This window comes from Anguilla anguilla, chromosome 18, assembly GCF_013347855.1.
Source record: "Anguilla anguilla isolate fAngAng1 chromosome 18, fAngAng1.pri, whole genome shotgun sequence".
NCBI classification, from domain to species: Eukaryota; Metazoa; Chordata; class Actinopteri; order Anguilliformes; family Anguillidae; genus Anguilla; species Anguilla anguilla.
Genome location: NC_049218.1, coordinates 18,646,495 through 18,666,340, shown reverse-complemented (window position 1 = coordinate 18,666,340; position 19,846 = coordinate 18,646,495). Strand labels below are relative to the sequence as shown.

General features: G+C 40.8%; 1 protein-coding gene across 2 annotated transcripts; it reads right to left on the bottom strand.

Annotated features, from left to right (window-relative positions):
- Positions 1–1,080: 1,080 nt before the first annotated feature.
- hcrtr2 (hypocretin (orexin) receptor 2) lies at positions 1,081–19,709 on the bottom strand. Of its 2 annotated transcripts, none has more exons than XM_035399861.1 (7): positions 19,272–19,709; positions 11,505–11,683; positions 6,797–7,040; positions 5,269–5,384; positions 4,239–4,459; positions 2,683–2,804; positions 1,081–2,263 (listed from the first exon to the last, which is right to left on the bottom strand). In XM_035399861.1, the coding sequence occupies exons 1-7, from the start codon at positions 19,489–19,491 to the stop codon at positions 2,094–2,096; spliced, it is 1,272 nt and encodes a 423-aa protein (XP_035255752.1). In that variant the 5' UTR covers positions 19,492–19,709; the 3' UTR covers positions 1,081–2,093. The 2 variants fall into 2 exon arrangements, with proteins under 2 accessions (XP_035255752.1, XP_035255753.1); XM_035399862.1 differs by lacking the exon at positions 19,272–19,709 and adding an exon at positions 16,738–17,039.
- Between the last annotated feature and the right edge of the window lie 137 nt (positions 19,710–19,846).

Here is a 19,846-nt window from a genome sequence, read left to right as displayed (position 1 = left end):
AGTTAGTCCACTCGAGTAGACTTTCCACTTGTCTACTGGCCTATGGTGCTGCATTTGCTTATTATTAGTCTGCTTTGGACTTTATAATGCTCAGCAAGTCTATCCAGGTAATTACAACTCAACTTGCCGCATTCAAGGACAATTCATAACTGTACCGTAAAATAGCTCTCCATTTATGTTCTCTTTTTATTTTTATTTAGCGATCTGCATTAATAAATTACTGCACTGACGGTACTGAATATGAGGCTGTTGACTGAGAGTGCTGATATTGCTGGACCATTGTGAATCTAGCAGGTTAGGCTGATCCAACAAACCTTCACCTTGAGTGTGTTACTTATATTCAAGGCAAAATATAAGGCAATAGAAACCACAATAAACCCCTTATATCTAGCAAAATATGCATGCATACAGTATCATAAATTAAGCAGGGTTCACTTTACATACGGAGTGTTTCAGTGCAAATCAATGATTGGACTTTACCAGTAAATTTTCTCAAATAACATCTACACTACTCTGTATCCCAACTTCACCCTCATATTTTTGTACACAAAGTGCTTTGGTATGTTGTGAATTTAAGTACAAAAGGAATGTGTCATCCATCAAAATAAGAAAAATAGTGCTAGTTTGGAAATACTGTCACTTGCAATTGATTTCACTACAGCATCACAGTCATGCAGAAGACATTGAAGGCAATATGGCTGAAAATGTATCTGTCCACAAAAAAGGAAAATACTTTATTGAAATAAGATAATTTAAATGCTTTCATTTAAGATTTCACAACCTTTTCTGGCAGAACTTACTGAATACAATAAATAAGTACATTAATAACTTACAAACCCAACAAACAAGATACAGTAAAATCATCTTTGAAAGGCAAATAAACCAAGGATGAACAAAGAGCAAGTATATACACAGATAAATTGTAATCAGTATTTTGTGCAATACCTGTAGGCAAAATCAACTTCCAGAGCAAAGCATGATGTTTCCCTTGAAGTACAGTAGTTACAGCAAGTGACTGAGCAAAGCTATGCTAAGCGTGTGAGACTGAGTTTAGAAACTTAGGTTTAGTATTCTGAAAAAGTTCTGGGACAGTGGCTCCCCCTGCTGGGCTACTTCTCTGGTCCCTCACAGACAGGGCTTTCACATTTGATGAGGATTCGCTGACATTCTGAGAAGGACACAACCCACCCTCTCCCTTAATTTGCCAAGTATCATCTGGTAAATTTATATTATTAATCCTGAAAAATAAAATGTTTGGCATCACGGAAATACTTTCTAGACAGTCTGCCAACATGATATCACAGGCACACAACTGGAATTACAAAAGGAAAGCACAGAGAAGTCTGAACAACTCGCCTAGCACAGTATGTCTTTTTCACTGTTACCGGGGAAAAAAAGAAAAGGAACTAGCTGTACTGTGCACGGCGTGAGCCTCAGTCAATCAGAATAACCCTCGATCACTGCTTTCTCTCTGTTCCTGCGTTCTTTTTATCTCTGTGTTTTTCCATACCCTGTATGCGGACTTGTTCCTGGCACAATGCGTGTCACAAATTTATTGTGTTTTTTTATTTGCCTGGGGCTGAAGGAAGCCATACTTCAACCACTGATCCTATTTTACTCCAGCTCACTCTCTCTCTTTAGCGCCTTGAAGTCAGTCATCCATTCACCCACTCATTCATACATTCACTCTCAAGCTCACTCACTCACTCATTAAATCATTCACTCATTCTCTAGCTCACACACTCATCCATGCATACATTCACCTGCTCATTCTTCAAAGGAAACGAACAGAATATTCACAGCGAAAGTGAACAGTGCCTGGTCAGTTTGTGTTACATTCTGCTCAAATGGCCTGGTCGACATCCATTTCAAGTCCACTCTGTTCCACTTCACTTCTATCGCCAGCTGCTGGAAAGGAGGGATTAATCCTTGAAAGATGGCATCAGTGATAGCGTAAGAAGTACCCAAACAAGCCGCGTGTCCCATTCAGGTACAACCTCTTTCTCAGTTCCAGATTAAGCCTCCTGCCCTGTTCAGCAGTGTCTCCCGCCCTGCTCAGCAGTATCCTCACAGTAACCCTTCACTCGATTGGTCTAGACCACCTGGTCAGAAATCCGGGAGACGTTGTCGAAGTGGCTGACTTGAGTGGAGACGGATTTTCGGCTGTCCGTACTGGTCCTCCCTCTGACCCGCTTCTCTTTGCTAGGGCTCGTCCCCAAATACCGGCAGGAAAACGCCGCCTTGAACTCCTCTCGAAACTTTCCTGTCGATGGGCAGAAAGAGAGGGTTTGATAACATATTTCAGTACCAATCCATAGGGAGAATTCCAACAGAATGTGCCTGGGCTTGGGTATTAAAAGAGTGAATTCTAATTATGCCGTGGTATAGGCTAGCAAAGGGGTGGTCAAAAAGGTCGAGCAGAGTAGCAGAATACAACTCATACCATTAAGGGTGTATATGAGGATGCTTGAGCCAATGAACACTGAAAAGCTCTGAATACAGTGCATCTGAATAACTGAAGCTAAGCTCCCGGTGGAAACGCTACATACTGACGGAACACAGAAGCTTCCTCTTGTAATGTGTTGCTGTGTCCAGCAGATGGCGGCGCATGCTTCCTAAAGACGGCTATGTGACACACATTGGAAAAAAGGAAGGCTGATGGGCGACTGAATAAAAACCCACCGCTGAGGAAGTTGTAAATGATGGGATTGGCTGCGCTGTTGGCGTATATTAGCCAGTGAGAGAACGTGAACCAGGCGTAGACGGTCTCTCTGTTGTTGGTGTTCTTGAATGTTCCAAAGACCCTGCGAGGAGGCAGCATCAGAAAAGCAGTCACATGATGAAAAACTATCAATGCTAGTAAACTGAAGATAACAAATTCAGTGTAAGTGGAGCACTGATTCATAGGCACACAAAGCCAACAAATGCAGGTCCTCTGATCTCCGTTATTTCACTGAGTCCATTCATACGTAGTGGTATGCACACAAAGCTTCTACTGACTCACTGCTCAGTGGAGACTACATTTACAGGCAGGAAATTACATATTTCATTCACATTTGCTCAACAGCAGCAGTGGAGATTAAGTGCCTTGTTCCGGGCTGATGCACAGCAGTGTGTTACTAAAGAATTCTAGGACAAAGGCCCACGGCTCTCTATTGTCACCTGCTATTCAGATAAATCTATATACACGAATATCTCAATAACTCGAATATCTTTTTTTTCCACCACAAAACTTTTTTTTCACAGCCCATGTTTCTGTTTGGTAAAATAAGAGGGGAACTCCAATTTATGAAATAAATGAAAACAATGTTTGAAAAATTAGAAGGAAGAACAATGGGCCTTGCGCACCATCAAATTTGATCATTTACTGTGATTACGAAAGTTTAGACAAACATTTCGGCATTCATCTTTTTTATCTGAATGAACTGTTTGGTAAGATCAAAATCTATGTGTTTGGAAACACATGTAAAGGCATTCAAATAAGCTGTTTATATTCAGAATGCTTTATTATACCTACCCAATTTAAGTAGTTACAGACATCATATTAACAACAAAATGTTCATTAATCATTAATATTATATGTGATTATCAAATATTCTATATAAAACTATTGATTTTAACCACATCAACTAACCTAATTTAAACAATCATTTTGTTTTCATTTTTTTCTAGTTTTTGATTTTAAGTTCCATTTGGGTTTAGTTAGTTTTAAGAGTGATCTTGGTATATGTAGTACATAGTTATAGTTTAGTTTTCATTTTTGCAATAACTTATTTTATTTTTATTTCAGTTCACAATGTTTTTTCGCAAGTATTCATCTTAGTTTTAGTTTACGAAAATAATCTTGTAGGGGCCTTTCGCCTGGTGCATGCTGGGATGGGCTCCAGCACCCCCCGCGACCCTGACCAGGATAAGCAGGTATAGATAATGGATGGATGGATCTATGAATCTTGTAGGGAATGTAATTACTTTATTGATAAGTGAATGATAATAATTATTGATAATGATATATAGACCCACAAGCATGCAGCCAAACCACTCACTGAACTGTCCAAATTTGTTAAAACAAGTCAGAGAGACGTACTGTTGCTTTGGTTATCATAATTCATCATTACAAAGAACCTGGCCTTCATCATTTTTACTGAAACAAATTTATAAAGTGACAACGATTGCGATTTCTTTTTCAATAAGTAGTTCAGCATGGTGTTATCCTTTAACTATAAATCGAGCATTGGTACCTTTTCATGATGTTGAGTACGCTGATAGGCAGGTAGCAGAGGGCGAAAACCAAGAGGACGACCATCAGCATGCGTGCGGTCTTACGCCTGGCCCGCACCTGCTTTATCTCAGCCGACACGGTGCTGGTCCGCACCTTCACAGACTCGCCCGGGCCGGGGGCCTGGGCCGAACACTGCAGAGACTTCCATTTCCTCTGCAGCACGGTGGACGTTCCCGGAATCTGCCATGAAAAGGCTTATCTGAAGACCACACACTGAAGACCACAGGTTCAAATCCTACGCATGAGAAGCATGCTGCCTTTTCTTCTGTCTCTGCACCATCCCGTTAAGCTTGCAGACCTTGATTAGCTGCTTTTTTAGAGCTGAGGTAATGCAAAAGCTTACACCCACACTGGGTAATTCTCAGATGAGACTGAACATCCCCCTCCCCAGACTGTCAGCTGCTGCATTCCTTCCACTCTCTACATTCCCTTACTTTATCAGGTTCCTTGTTGGTACAACAGTGTCTTGTGCTTTATTACAGATCACAAGAATCAAATGAATATTCATGAATGTTCATGTCCTTTGCCATGCCTCTTCATGAATATTTAGTTACAGGAACATCTTTTAAATACAAAAAGAGAGAGAGAGAGTGTCAATGTTAGGAACATGTATGTAATCTTCTGATTGTCCCTAAGGATTTGTGCTGAAACTAGTACTAAAATTTGCTCCAGGGAAGCGTGACCCCCTCCTCATGGCCTCTCGTATGTCCTCCATGGTGAGGTCAGTGTGTGTTTGTCAGTAGGGGGGTGGTGCTGATGGGTGTGTGCTGCTAAAGCAATGAATGTGTTTTTTATTTAAAGATTTCAGTTCTTCTCATTTTGCATCTCAAGCATACTGGCCTTTGTGTTCAAGCAATTAGTCAGCATAGTTTCCCTGCAGGGTGTCTACTGTACTTCACCATTAGACATTTTGAAAGCTTTGGATGCATACAGATGATCACATTTGCGTTATTAGTAATTGGGTAGTTGTCTCTGTCATGCACACGTACCTGTTGACACCACAGTTTGTGAAATATCTGAATGTAGGCCAACACCATCAGACACAAGGGAGCAAAGTATGTAGCGATGAAAAAGCAGGTGTGGTAGACTTTGGGGTAGATTTCAGCTGCAACATGAAAAGGAGAATCACTGACAGGCACCTGTCACATTAGGCACAGACAATAACATATTCGCTTAGCTTTTTTGTTTCCTTGTATTCTGCACAATGCGATTTGTACTGAGGCGTATAATACACTTGCCGATCAGAACATATAATAAAGGCGTTTGTCATAAGGACCTGAACACCCACACACAAACCCACCTATACATGAAAAAGAGCTTCAAAGGCATAGGCACCCACATACAGAAAGATAAACCCATGAAAGCATTGCTTAAGCACAAAACATGGCTTTCACTTAACTTTTTTACTTCACTTTTGACTCAATCAGTTCAATTGTTTGGTTAAATAATGCTATCTGTCATCCAGCCCAGCAGGATCCTCATTAGCAGTACAGCCTGCTTATTGCCCATGGAAGATGTATGGGACCACCAACACTCTTTTTTTCCTGACACATAAAACGCCATGTGAAGTCTCTTACGATGAATTTAATATTTATTCAATCTTCGGCAGGTTGCTTTACACCAGGGAAATTCGCAGAGCTTCCACTGAGCCCTAGCTGGTGAAGGAGGTTTTTGTCCATTATTCATGGCGTGGTGATGTGTCAGTGGTTTGATCAGATGGTTATGATGGAATCTGAGACAGCTTGAGTATGAGACAAAGCTTGTCTCTGAATAAAATTGCTTGGTGATCCGGCACAAACAGATGCTGTAAATGAAGGAGCTGCATCCGCCATCACATTTCATAACCACAATCATCATCATCATCATCGTCATCATCGCTATAATACCACAATGATGTTACAATAACATCACTATCATCATTACAATACCACCATCATCACTATCATCATCATTACCCTCATCATCATCATCATCGTATTACTGTGATCATAATGATATGAAGCCATCTATAGCTGCTCACTGCATGTTCATCGTCATCATCGTCATCATCATCATAACTTTGATCTCATGAAAGTGTCTCGTGGTTCACTGCAGATTGGCAGGTTCATATGGAATGGGTAATTCTTGGCACAGTTACACAGACTTTCAGAAGTTAAAATTAGTTTCCGCAGAGTAATAAATGATGACGAGTATTAACTGATGAGGGGGGTTATTCATGTCAAATCGGAATCGTACTTCAGGGCGCCATCTGTTTCATCAGACAGATGAAACCCCTGAAGACGCGCTTGGGTCTTTACAAGTAAAAAAACATCAAACGCAACATCAAAAACATTCTGCCGTGCTCATCAGAAGGTTCCATGACAACAAAGACAGAATTTTTTTTTTTTTTTTCGAAAGTGTTGTGCGCGCTCAGCTGAATATCTGATTGGTTAATACGGCATGTAGCACTGAGGCGTGATAGGAGGAGCGGCAGCGGCGGAGGCAGCGGCAGCAGGTCAGGTTAGCGGCAGGCCTCACCTCCCCAGTGCTCGTCGCACACGGTGAACAGGCTGGTCTTGTTGGTCAGCTCGGGCATCAGGCTGGTGCACTCCATCACCACGGCCTGCGGGACCATGATGACGCAGGACGCCGCCCAGATGAGGACGATGCTCTTGCGCGCCCGCTTGGCCGTGCTTTTGAACATCAGCGGGTGGCAGATGGCGTACCAGCGGTCCTGCGCGATGCAGCTGAGCGTCAGCACCGACACGGAGACGGAGATGGTCTGGAGACAGAGCCAGAGCGGGCAGCGGGGTCAGTAGGGCACCAAGGAATCAGCGTGTGCGCTGTAGGCCACTCTGTGGTTAACCGCATCTGCTAAAAGACTGAATTTACTGCAAATGTATTGCCATCTCGCCATGGACAGCAAAAGCCTTCACAGTGCATACAGTAACAGATGCCCGTTCTTCCGGCACATATTTTTAAGAGGCGGAGGTTATGTTAAGTGAGAATGTGAAATGTGTAACACTTTGATCAGATGGCTGCAAAGCTGCAATTTGCCAATTTTACCACACGATTTTCAACTGACTTGGCCAGCCACAGTAGTGAGGCACAAACAATACAGTTCATAACTCAAAGCTGAGGGACTGGAGAGAATTGCATGACATCACATTGCATTACAGTGTAGGTTGCTCTTAATCACAACAAATTACAATGCAAAAGAACATCATTTCTCTTACTGGTTCAGGTGAGTGCATTCACCCGAGTTCTGTGAGCTACTGTGTCAGACATGGCTAAAACATTCCCAGATCAGTGAGTGTATATGCAACAAGCATTAATGTAACCAAAACATCCAAAATAGTGATCCTGAATTGATGTAAATGACATACATAACAAGTCTAAATAAGCCAGAAAACCATACAAATTTCCTAATTGATCACAAGTGTTTTAAGTGAAATGTTTGCAATTGCCGAAAGCCTCATAAGACAGGAAATGAAATTGATCATCCCTAACGGTCACATCAGCCTGCTCTCCATCAAGGGGTATCAGCACAGATCTGTGACAACTGCTACAGCTCTGTATATGTCTACTGTACTTCAAACAACATGTACTCACCACTGGGCAGATTGCTTAAGATTAAAACTTTCTCTCAAAGAGCCTAATTCATGCTCTTCATAGTGACAACCATATACATATTTGCACTGTGGAAAATTAAGACTGATGTTACATTTCCAAGGTAGTCATGGTGGTATTTGAAATGGACTTATTATGTATTATTGGGATGGCATTATTATACATGTAATCTTTATTGAATTTGAACATGAAATTGAAAACATTATCCAAAAATAAGTATTAGAAATGTCTAAATCATATTTTCTATAATACTGCACTATCAATGTATATTGATTACATTACCATAGGCATGAGAAATATTCCTCCAAAGCACAATGTGTCTATACACCCACATTCAATACCATGTGGCACAAAATCACCATTTAACACCCCACAACCACCCCATTACTTTCCACAAGTAATCAACCACATGTAAGAAACGGAATTTCTCGTCTATAAAAATATTTCACTTTCACGGATCAAATGTAATGGAATTTCCCATTAATAAGAAAAGCTGAATTCACATTTGTCATGCTCCTACGTTACACAAAACATAATAGAAAATTCACAGTAATTTTTTTGCCACTTTTCAGGGTTTCCAATGGAAATATCCACAATGACCACAGGCTCTCAGCCCTTAAAAATATTCACTTCTGCACCTTCCTGGGTCTGAATGAACTTTATTAATTTCATATGGAATGGGTTGCATTCTCATTTTGTTGTTAAATATTGGAGGGACATCACTATAAACACAAGAAGGAATATTGTTTTTTAATACTGTCTGCCATGGCTCGATTGAGGAAGCTTGTTGCGATTGCAGCACAAGCATAGCAAGTTCACTGTTTGTATTGATCAGAAGAGGCTATAGCCAGCCAGCTATAGTGCCATTTTTCCTTTTATTAAACGTGAAACTCGTGTCATTTGTATTTAGCAGAACAGGCTAGCCAGATTTAATGCCATTTTCTCTTGTTAAATGTGACATTAATAACTAGTTTGTCACATGTGCCCCCGCAACCAACAGTACAGGAGCACAAATTAATTTGTAAATACTGTAGCCTGTATATTATGAATATTACAAGACTATACAGGCTACGCCATTGTCAACGTGTCCTTCATGATGGAACTATAGAATGGGAACTATAATTTGACAAGGGGGAGAATTTAAACATCAGAGATCAAATCTGATTGTGTGTAGCCAAACTTCATTCCAAAGTTAACTGGCCAATAGAGAGGCATGACCTATGCCTCCACGTAGATTCCGCACAAAGGATTGTGTTTGACTTGCAACCAGAATTTCAACTCCTAAAAACTAAAACATGCAAAAAATGTAAACATGCAAAAACTTAAAAAAGCAACCAAAATTTCAGCACGCAACCAAACTTTCAATAAGCAACAAAAACGAACGCACAAAAACATCAACACATCAGCCAAAATTTCAGCAAAATTTTCACAAAAGGTTCTTGCTTTTCTTTGCATAATAAAGACACAAATTTTACTCCATAAGAAGCTAGCCTGATCTTGTAAGTTAGACTAGCATTGTGTCTCCCCATGTTAAATCTATGAACAATTCTCATTAAAATTTTCTAAAGTCTACAGCCTTAAAAATATAAAAAGCACACTCAAAATGACCGATAGAATAAGGGATCTTGTGTCAGGATCCATTGTGTTTAAATTGAGTTATGTTTGCACAAAAAAGCGTGAATTTTTAATGATAATTTTAGGGGGTATCCAAAACATAGTAAGGCCGTAATATAACTATACCAAAATCTTTATTTGGCAAGTCCATGGTGTATGTAGTCCACCTGCAAAATGGCATTGAGGTTGGTTTTGAAACTGCGAAGATATGAAGGTTGAGAAATTGCTGTTTTAAATTGGAGAGCTGACAAAAGGCAAACATACACTGAGTGCGGTAGTGTAATGACCTGCATTAACATATAAAATAGGACTACTCGGGAGTGGGGAGATGGAAGATGGCCAGCAACACAACCTCACCAAAGTTTAGCAGAGGCAGAGCCCACAGCATACAGGACGAGTTAGAGAAAATAGGTCCAAGGTCCAGACTCATTGGGAACTCAATTACCAACCATAAGGCGATGAGCCAAGAGATGCTAAATGAACAGAGCATAATCTGTGTCATGGGAAATGAACCATCCAGGAGCAGCATTCTGTTCATCTACACCTTCAGCATAAAAATGTGTGTAAATATTCGAAATGCCCAAATCTCCCCACATAACACAGGTGGGTGAGTACATAACACAGGTAGGCGTGCATATAGTACAGGTAGGCATCCAGCACTACTCCTTTCTTGGTCACATCTGAGCTCTCATCAGGAGCTGTGCATCAACTACCTCTCTCATAAAAAACTGTATTCCATGGTGGACAGCATCACACAGCTCCAGATAATTGCTGACAAGGCTCCAGGCTCTGTATGCTGGAGTAGAGGTCTGTAAAATAGCTTTCCCAGGGCAACCCCCTACTGAGATCACAAGGTGGATTTTGGGGGGGACTGGAAAATATTCTGAGTAATAAATACCATCTAATGGGTTGACACATATAAATCGGTATCATGAGCTATGTCCAGACTTTGAACACAATCTCTCTTTGACTCCCCATCTTCCGCAGAAAAAAAGCATACTGATGGCAGCTACACAGGTAGGTGGGTAGGAGTAACGTTACAGTTCGTATGGCCAATTAGCCCACCAAATCGAACACATTCAATTACTACTGGCCTTCCTTACTTATGATTTCAGTTATAAAAGAAACACAGCTTTTTTGCCATTGCATGCAGTGTATGTTATTTAATTGAATTAACTGTCCTTAACTTAATTCTGAATTCCTAATCTGAGCTTTCGGCAATCCCCTACCCTCTGTGATCATGGCACTAGTAAAGGACATCTGTGGTCTTGGTAGGGAGCCAAGCAAAAAAAAAATGGTGATTTTTTGTTAGATGCTCAGATGTGTAAATACACAGAGGAATCAAATAGCTTTTGCTTCAGGCCTCCAGCCTCCGGGGGGGGGGGGGGGGGGGGGCGGGGGGGGCGGGGGCCCTCCGTCAGCAGTGCTTCAATATATCCTGTAGTTTAGACAATTTCACTGAAGATCAGTACCAACTGGTTTGCCTGGATCAAAGGGACCATGTTCCCTATGGTTTCCTTTTTTGCGATGTAATCTGTACCCCACTAGTATGGGACTTTTGCCTGACAGGGAGTGTGACAGAAGGTATGAAGGGGGACTAAGAGTTGTTTAAGTAATGAAATATACGAAAATATTGTATTTGCTAATTTGACTGAATGGCCTGGACTACTTGACAAAATACTGTAGACCAAACGATCTACTGGAAGCGTGGGTCCCAGGGACAGAGAGGGACATTGCATACAGTAAGACATGTGCTCCTTCCCTCATGGGGCTTCTCCATGCAGCAGCTGCAAATATAATCACCAATAATACAGCACCGTTATATCTTACTGTGGAAACTGACTGATAACCAGACCGCAGAGGTGAATGTGTCACAGGATGTGTCACTCAAGGGTTTGCTGTCTCCAGCTTTCAAAACCATCTTCAAATGAGAAGGAGGCCGACATGCACTTCCTCACTTGTGACCTGGGGAGCGGGATAATGAACAGAAAAAAGAACTCACCTGCAGATAAGGTAGCACTTTGCACAGTGTTTTTCCGAAGAACCAGGTCTCTGTAATGTCCACGACCAGGCTGGCAGGCAGGCAGGTGATGGTCACCAGGATGTCAGCCAGAGACAGGTTCACAATAAAGTAGTTTGTCACTGTCCTCATGTGATGGTTCTTCCATACGGCAAAGCAGACTGAAACCACAGAGGCATGAAATACCCTCAGTACCTGTACAGTGATTCAGCTGAGGTCATCATAGGTGCACATTGAATGCATTAAAGAGTGAATGAGGATTTAAATTGGTGAGCCTTTTGAAATCACCACCTCCGGATTGCTTCAAAAATACACTGCACACTCCCCCATATAATAGCACTAATTTCTGGTTGATGATAAGAAATGAAAATAAAAGAAGAGGGGAAAAAATGTCAATGTATAATACAAACAGTTGAGAACGAAAAGAAAAGCTTTCTTTTAATATTATAAAGATAATTTTCAAAGGTTGCAGTGAGAGAAAAATCTGCATTTTGACATCTTGCTTGTTTATTGGCTCACCGCAAACGAATGAATGATGGATTTTTTTTTCTGAACCCACATGTACAGTATGATAAGTCATGATTCACCCATGAACAGCTTGGGTTCTTGCTGATTTACAGCCTCTCAAAATCTATCCAGCTTTCAGCAGTCACAGTGTGGTCTTCCGCGTGCTTTCGACAGCAAACTGATAATGGTTTTGTCAGGAGAGAAATCTTCCTCAGCAGCTCGCTCACTGTAGGCAGCAAGTCAGGGCGCTGTTTTCAAACCTAAATGTTCCAGAGAGCAAGCCTCCAAATCTATTCCCAAAGCAATCATTGCATGCCTTCCCTGTCTGCGGAAAAGTGGTTATTATGTCTGCTAAATTCAGACAGCCAATTAAGATTCACTCTGCACATAGCGCTTTCACATAAGCAAATATGTGGCACGAAGAAGCTAAAGAGGAGGCTATCAGTGTCATTGCCATGCTCCAGCCTGTATGTGATTAGTGAATAAAGATGCTATCAGAGTGATTGTTCATATTCTGATTGAAATGACACTGAAAGATATTCTGAGGTTGGTACATTAGAAATGACCGATTTTATTAACAATAATGGACAATGTAAAATCCTTTGGGTCCTTTGGACATACTGCATTTATTTCCTTCATTGTATGATGTGACACTGAAGGCTTCTATTTGGTAAAAAAAAAAAAAAAACTATAGTTCTGTACCAAGAAAATGATGTAAACATATGATAACGAGAAATGTTGCTTTAACAACAGCAACTTTATTGGATAAAAGTAAATTCTAGTGGCAGATCAACCAGGAGCGAAATACATAAGAACCACAACAGTATGAGCAATTTAATTAAGGATTAAGTTAATTACATGAATTTGCTGAACTAGGAAAGGCACAAGTGCAGGGAGAGCGTGAAGGAGCCATCATGCTTACAAACGAAGGAGCCATAATTGGCCACATTACTAATGTGGGCCAACCATTGTGGTTTGTCATGAAGAGGAAATGGTCTTCATTGATTCAAACAATGATTGACAGCTCATTGTAGAACCGTCCTTTGCAGGGCTCAAGAAAACTCATCATCACCAGAAAGACAGCGCATCTGGGAATATGAGCATGCATCTTAATACTGCAATATATGAGGTCGCGACTTCCTAAGAGATTCCGCACTGCTCCAATCCTATTACAAAATCTCTGAAAGAGAGCATTAGTTTGTGCCTAATTAATGTGTTCACTGCAGAGCTTGGGATCACGCAATTCCAAGACAAAAGCGTGTGATGACACAGTGAAAAGCAAACACTTCAAGCGGTAATGCAAATGTGAGTGGGTCAATACTGCACAAGGCGCATCTCATTACATGTTCCTTTTGACCCGCATGCATAGCTGTGGGCTCAACTCTAAGGCACTCCTGCAAACATTTATGATTAAAATTCCAGTCCACCACATACTGTGCTGCTCTGACCTGAAGCCACAGATCTCTTCCAACTGATAAAAGTGCAACGTAAGTGGTTACGAAGTCACAGTATTCATGTGCTTTGTATCGCTTGTTATCTTGCTAGGATTACTTATTTCGGGCGTATCTAAGTAACGGATTAAGTTATGATTGTTTTTTTTTTGGTTGTTTTTTTAAGAAATAATCAATTGTTCTAGTGTGTCCATTTATAATGTTCAAAACAAAACAAATAAATTTGGACGGCTACCAGTCAAGCTCAAAATTAGAACTCAAGGTTGAATTTAAGTGAAGCGGAACTTACTTGTGGAAACGTTTTAAGTCTTATGAATACTGTACAACTCTGAATGCCCATAACAATGTAAATATGAATTCATCTGCATAGTTTTGCATGTACTTCCTACCTATGTTAAGTTTATGAAGCAACATAAAAGCTATTTACAATATAGTGCACTACGGCAGTAACCATGAGTTTACAAAATATATCACAACTGTCATAACAGGGAAAATCGCCTTTATATGCATTCACGACACGACTGTGTGTGTTAGCTGCTCTATAAAAATGAAAGTGTGCCCCACAGTCTCACAGTAGGCAAACTGGCTGTTGTAACTCCAGTCAAGCTTGGTGTCTCCATCGCAAAGCAGGCATGTTGTTGGTCAATCCTGAACTTCAACCCATTTGGGCAAGATGAAGAAATTGAGCATTTCTTGTGCAAACTATGCTATCTGGGTGTTTTATTCCATTCCCAAGATCCTGCAAGTAGTCACTGAAGATTACACTTATTCCAGCTTCCTCTCTGGGGCCTGATGAGCCTGAGCATCCACTGAAATGGATATTAGGAGCAAAAGTCACCACCAGCATGAGGCACTCACTTCTGATGTAGAATCCAGGTGGCTGGAGAGCACTCACCATTTGCTTCTCTAGGCCACTTCTAGAGTACCACGAGGCAGGCAATTGCCTTTTTGGAGGAGACTGCTGGTTTTCATCAGCTGTCTGCACAAGTACTGTTGTATGAAGGAAAGCAGCATTGCAGTACTGAAGAGGAAGAATGGACAGATGTGCATGGTGAACCTGCACCTTCCCTATCCCACTGATAATATGGCAGGGCCTCCTCCTTGTTATTGCCATGGCCATAGTGATGATGCTCTAACTCTCCATCTCTACACTCCAACCACAGTCGTGCTTCGTCCATCTCTCAGGGGACTGCCAACAATATATAGAATCTTCCAGTTTAGAGCCATTAGTGTAGATTTGTGTCTTATAGAACCTTCCAGTATAGGTTCTTGCAGAGTAGATTCTTCCTATATCAAACTTCCCAGAGTACAACAGTGCAGAGTAGCTTATTGCCATTCTGAACCTTCCAGTGTACAGCTTATAGCAGCAAAAGGAGGAACAACCTCATATTAATGCCCATGGTTTTGGAATCAGGAGTTCAGCAACATATATGGGTGAGATATGCAGGTGTCCACATATGTTTGGCCATGTAGTCTATATTTTCCTTAGAAATTAAGACTGCTCAAAATGTTGCTTTTCTGTAAAATCAGCACAGCCTACATGCACCAACACTATTGCTTCACAAAGATTACATCTTTCCACTGATTGATGCAGTCTTTCATTTGTTATTCAAAAAATGCCTGTAAACTAATATAAATGTTATCCACAATCACAATAATGCTTTGCCTTTTCAGAATCTTCCAATCAATGTGAAATACAAATGCAGATTCAGTTTTAAAATCTTTTCAAGCATTTCGAAAGACTGAGATCAGGTAATTACTTCTTGAGGAATATATTTTTTCACATAAAGGAGAAAAGTGAAACATTTCTGAGACAAGAGTGCAAGGCAGAGACAGCAGAGTAAGCTAGTGGGTTGCTGACCCCCTGACGTCTTCCTGAAAAATACGAAATAAGCGTAAAACATACAAACAAAACATGAGGAAAGTGCAGCAGGTGGAGAACTACAGGCGAGTATAAAGAGCTCTGCGCGAGGGCTGGTGAAGGCGCTGCCACAGGTGCAGGAAAACTGAATGAATCCCCGTCAGTACCTCCAGCTTAATCACAGGAAAACTCGCCGCACCATCTCGACCGGCTTGCAGAAATGACTCACACTGCAGTGGGACCCCGAAGCACACAGGAGAGCCAGCATAAATATTGCCTGGCAAACACACACAGTATGTTTAGCCGTGGGACAGCAAACCTGCCCACGGCGCTGCTAGCACTTAAACCTTCTCTATATTGCAGACTGGGTCGCTACCACTGGCACATCACTCGCTCAAATCATACTGGTCTTTTTATAAAGAAAGAAAAAGATCAGATATTTACTGTATAGAAACTGACGTTCAGTGGATTTAATAAAGCATCTCTAGATTAGTCCTGCATACCTGCCTTGAAAGGGACCAGAGAAGAGGCGGATACATGAAAGGTTGTATAAACTTGTAAAAAATAAAATAAGCATGGCAGCTCGTACAATTTTAAAACATAAATATGCAAAAATAGATTGCGTCAACAAACATTTTTGTTCCCATTATATCCTTGTTTTTGCAGAGCGGAGAACATAGACAATCAAAGATTTACGGTCGGGGTGGCCCAGCGGACCCAGCTTGCACCAAGTGTGCATGCATACACGTACCATTAATGCACTGCACTCGCATCAAAGGTGCCGCTTTGCCAAGCTGCCAATGTCAACTGCAAATGGATGTTAACATTTAAATGAAGACATTAGATAATCCAATAAATCGTTTACAATGAAGATAGTCTATTTGATGGGATTAAGTTGGACACGCAACCACAACCACACAAACCAACCACATTACAGCCTGGGGCGGAACAATGGGGAAGAACTGGAAGATGCACTCTAGAAATCCCTGCTGTGGCCAGCTGCTGCCAAAAGGAATAACACTGTGGTCCAAGTAATTCACATTCTGATTTCAGCTGGGAAAGCATCCCCACAGTATCGCACTACCACCAACAAGTTTGACTGTTGGTATGACGTTCTCACTGTGAAATGCTGTATTTGCTTTATGTCACACATAATGGGACATGCGTCAGCCAAAAAGTTCCTCCATGGACAGATGAGTCAAAAATTGAACTTTTTGGATGACACAGGTCTCATTATGTCAAACATAAAGCAAATACAGCATTTTACAGTAAGAACGTGAAATGCTGTATTTGCTTTATGTCAGACATACTGGGAACTGTGTCATCCAAAAAAGTTCCATCCAGGGGCTTTTTTGCCAATGTGAGACGAGCATTGATGGTGAGCAGTGGTTCCCACCTTGTACTCTCTCGTGAATCCTATTTTTCCCCAGTCTCATTCTTATAATGGAGTCCTGAACACTGACCTCAGCTGAGGCTAAACGTTCTTTGTATGTATTTTCTGGGATCTTTGTGACTTCTGGGATGAGTTGTTGCTGCGCCCTTGGAGAAATGTCTACAGGCCGGCCACTCCTGGCAATATTCACCACTGTTCCAAGTGTTTTCCAATTGCAGATAACGGCTCTCAATGTGGTTCAGTGGAGTCCCAGAGGCTTAGAAATTTGTAACCCTTTTCAGACTGATATATTTAAACTTTTTTTCCCACATGTCTTCTGGAATTTCCTTTGACCGTGGCATAGAGTGCTTTTAGAAACTTTGTGGTGCTACTTCCCTCTGATGGTAAGGTTCAATATGAGATAGCCAACAGGGCTGGCTGCAATCAAGCCTGGTTGTGTTCAATCAGCTGAATCTATCAATTAAATTTAATTGGCTGATTGAGTAAGTAAAGAGCCAATTACTTTTCCGCATGGGTTTGATAACATTTTTCATTAAATAAATGAAATAATGCATTTTAAAATGTATGCAATTACTCAGGTTCCCTTTGTCTAATATCACATTTTATCAAAAGATCTGAAAATATTTCGTGTGATAAATATCCAATAACAGAGAAAATCAGGAGCAAATACTTTTTCACGGCACTGTAACTAAAATGATCAAATATTTACTGTATTTATATTATATTTGCGAAAAACGCAAACGGCGGGAGAAATAGCCTACTTCTAAAATTGTACCTAGAATGCACGTTTGGAGACCATAGCCTATACACAGCACTCGCGCAAAAGTTGGCGCATCGCCAAAATGCCGATCTCGATCAGAAAACTATGTTAACATTTAAATGGAGGCATCGGATATTCAATTAAATCACTTACGCGGGAGATAATTATCTGACAGTTTACTGACATAACAAACAGGAGTAGGCTATTCATTCATCCATCGGCAGCAGACTGAGAGCTTGTTGCTTATTAACTCCTGGACACCGAATTCCATGGAAATGCAAATAAGCGGGCGCACTGGGGAATACAGATTTACGGGCAATGACATTTTACGGGCATTATCTTCATCAGATATTCCAATTATGTCATACTAATTTAATCATGTTAATCCAAATTGGGTAGGCTTTTTTCGGTTCAAATAAATCATTAATGGTTTGAAACTAAAACCTGAAGAAATGAATGCAGATGTTAGGATGTGACGTTCAATGCTGCAAAACTACATCGTTCACTCTAATATGGAAAACCACCCAGCCTATGATTCAGATAATGTACTTCGATTCTTAAACGGGAACGATATACACAAATTGGTAATGCTATAGCACAATGAGATTCATCCATATGACATTTGCTATAAGGACTTTCTGAATTTATTTCGGTGTGGTTAGCGTGTTTGGTTACAATGTGTAGTCCAATTCGCAATCAAAAACGGTTTCTGTATGTTGCTCGTGAAACCTTTTAAGTAATCGGTGCACACGGTTCAATATTTGTTGACTTTAATAAATAAATTCAACAATAATTGAAAAAAAAACGCGTTAATTCGCCGTCTTCCTTTGATGCAAATTGCGATGCCACTCAAAGGGCCGTTATTAACATTAGGCTAGCCTACATCACGTTACAATCTCGTTAGGCGCTTTCGTCCAGAGCAGCTCACAAAAATGGAAGTGTTAAATCTGTGATTGATGTTAGATGTGGTGTTATCTGTTTTTTAAATCTTAATTTATACTATAACTAAATGCAATCCTGGATGCAATATGCGTCCTATGTGTAAGACTTCCACCTGTGAGATGTATTAGGCTACATATCTCTGAACCTCAGCTTCATGTAAGATAGTTTTAAACTGGGGAAAACAGTAGTTAAGAAGGCAGTTAAAAATATTCAAATGTGTTTTTCTTTATTTGGTGAAACAAGTAAGTGAGACAAGTTCAGTAAGCGATGTGGTAGGCTATCTGTTGATTCCTCCATCAACCACATTGTACCTGCATTTTTGGATTTTCCTATAAAGTAATGTTTTCTATCTATAGCCAGCCAATCTTTTTTAAATATTTGCTTTGGTCGTTCGTCTTCTCCAAGAACTAGACACACGCCAGATACAACGGTAGCCACCATTAGGGCAGTGTTGATTAGTATATGGTACTATAAAATGAACAATGATAAGACGTAACCTACTATAACCTACCATCAACTGCCTCATACTGACCGTTAGATGCCACACACCGTACGATGCTAATATAATGCGCCAACTGAACAAACAGATTGGTCTCAGAGGACATATGAACTAAGAACAACTTTTTTTCTTCAACACAACAATTTCAGCAGGTTTGCTAGAAAAATTTCCGCTAATGGCGGGTTTGTTCAAGTACAAACAATTAAATGTAATTGTCACAAAAGGGCAACAGAGGAAAACAGCCTACAGTTTCTGAATAGTTTTTTTTTTTTTTTAATTATTTAAACGCATGTATCGATTTAGTTTATTGATTAGATGTCACTGTTTGAAACTTACCAAGTGTATTTCCTATTAGAGAAACGAAGAAAACAATGATGTAGCCTGCTATCAGAACCCATTCATACTGCTTAGGGTGGAGGTATTCTCTCCAGATGTACTTAAGAAGTTCATCATCCTCGTCTATCGGTGGATACAGGTGAGATTCCGCGGTGGAGTTCCGCTCAGGAAGAGGTGAGCAATCCCCACAAGCATAATTTACGGTGATTCCTGACATCATTAGAAATGCTCTCAAAATGAGTTCAGAGGCTCTGAGATCTTCATTCAGTGTCCCAAGTCCGGCACCTGGTGGTGTGCACAGCGAGTGTTGATATTGCGCGTTCAGTGAAGGAGCACTGCACAACTGCCTGGTTGGAGCGTGCGCGCCGTCCTCGTGCGGTCCCGAGAACTCATTGCAAGACGCAGTAAATCTGGAAGAAGTCACAAGAAAAGAGAGCGAGAGAGAGAGAGAGAGAGAGAGGAGAGAGAGAGACGCAGTAGTTTATGCAACATTGTACACTACAGGGGCACACTGAATGGCCCATCTGCCAAATAAATGTATTGGATCAGAGAAGGACGTGGGGTGAACCCGTGTT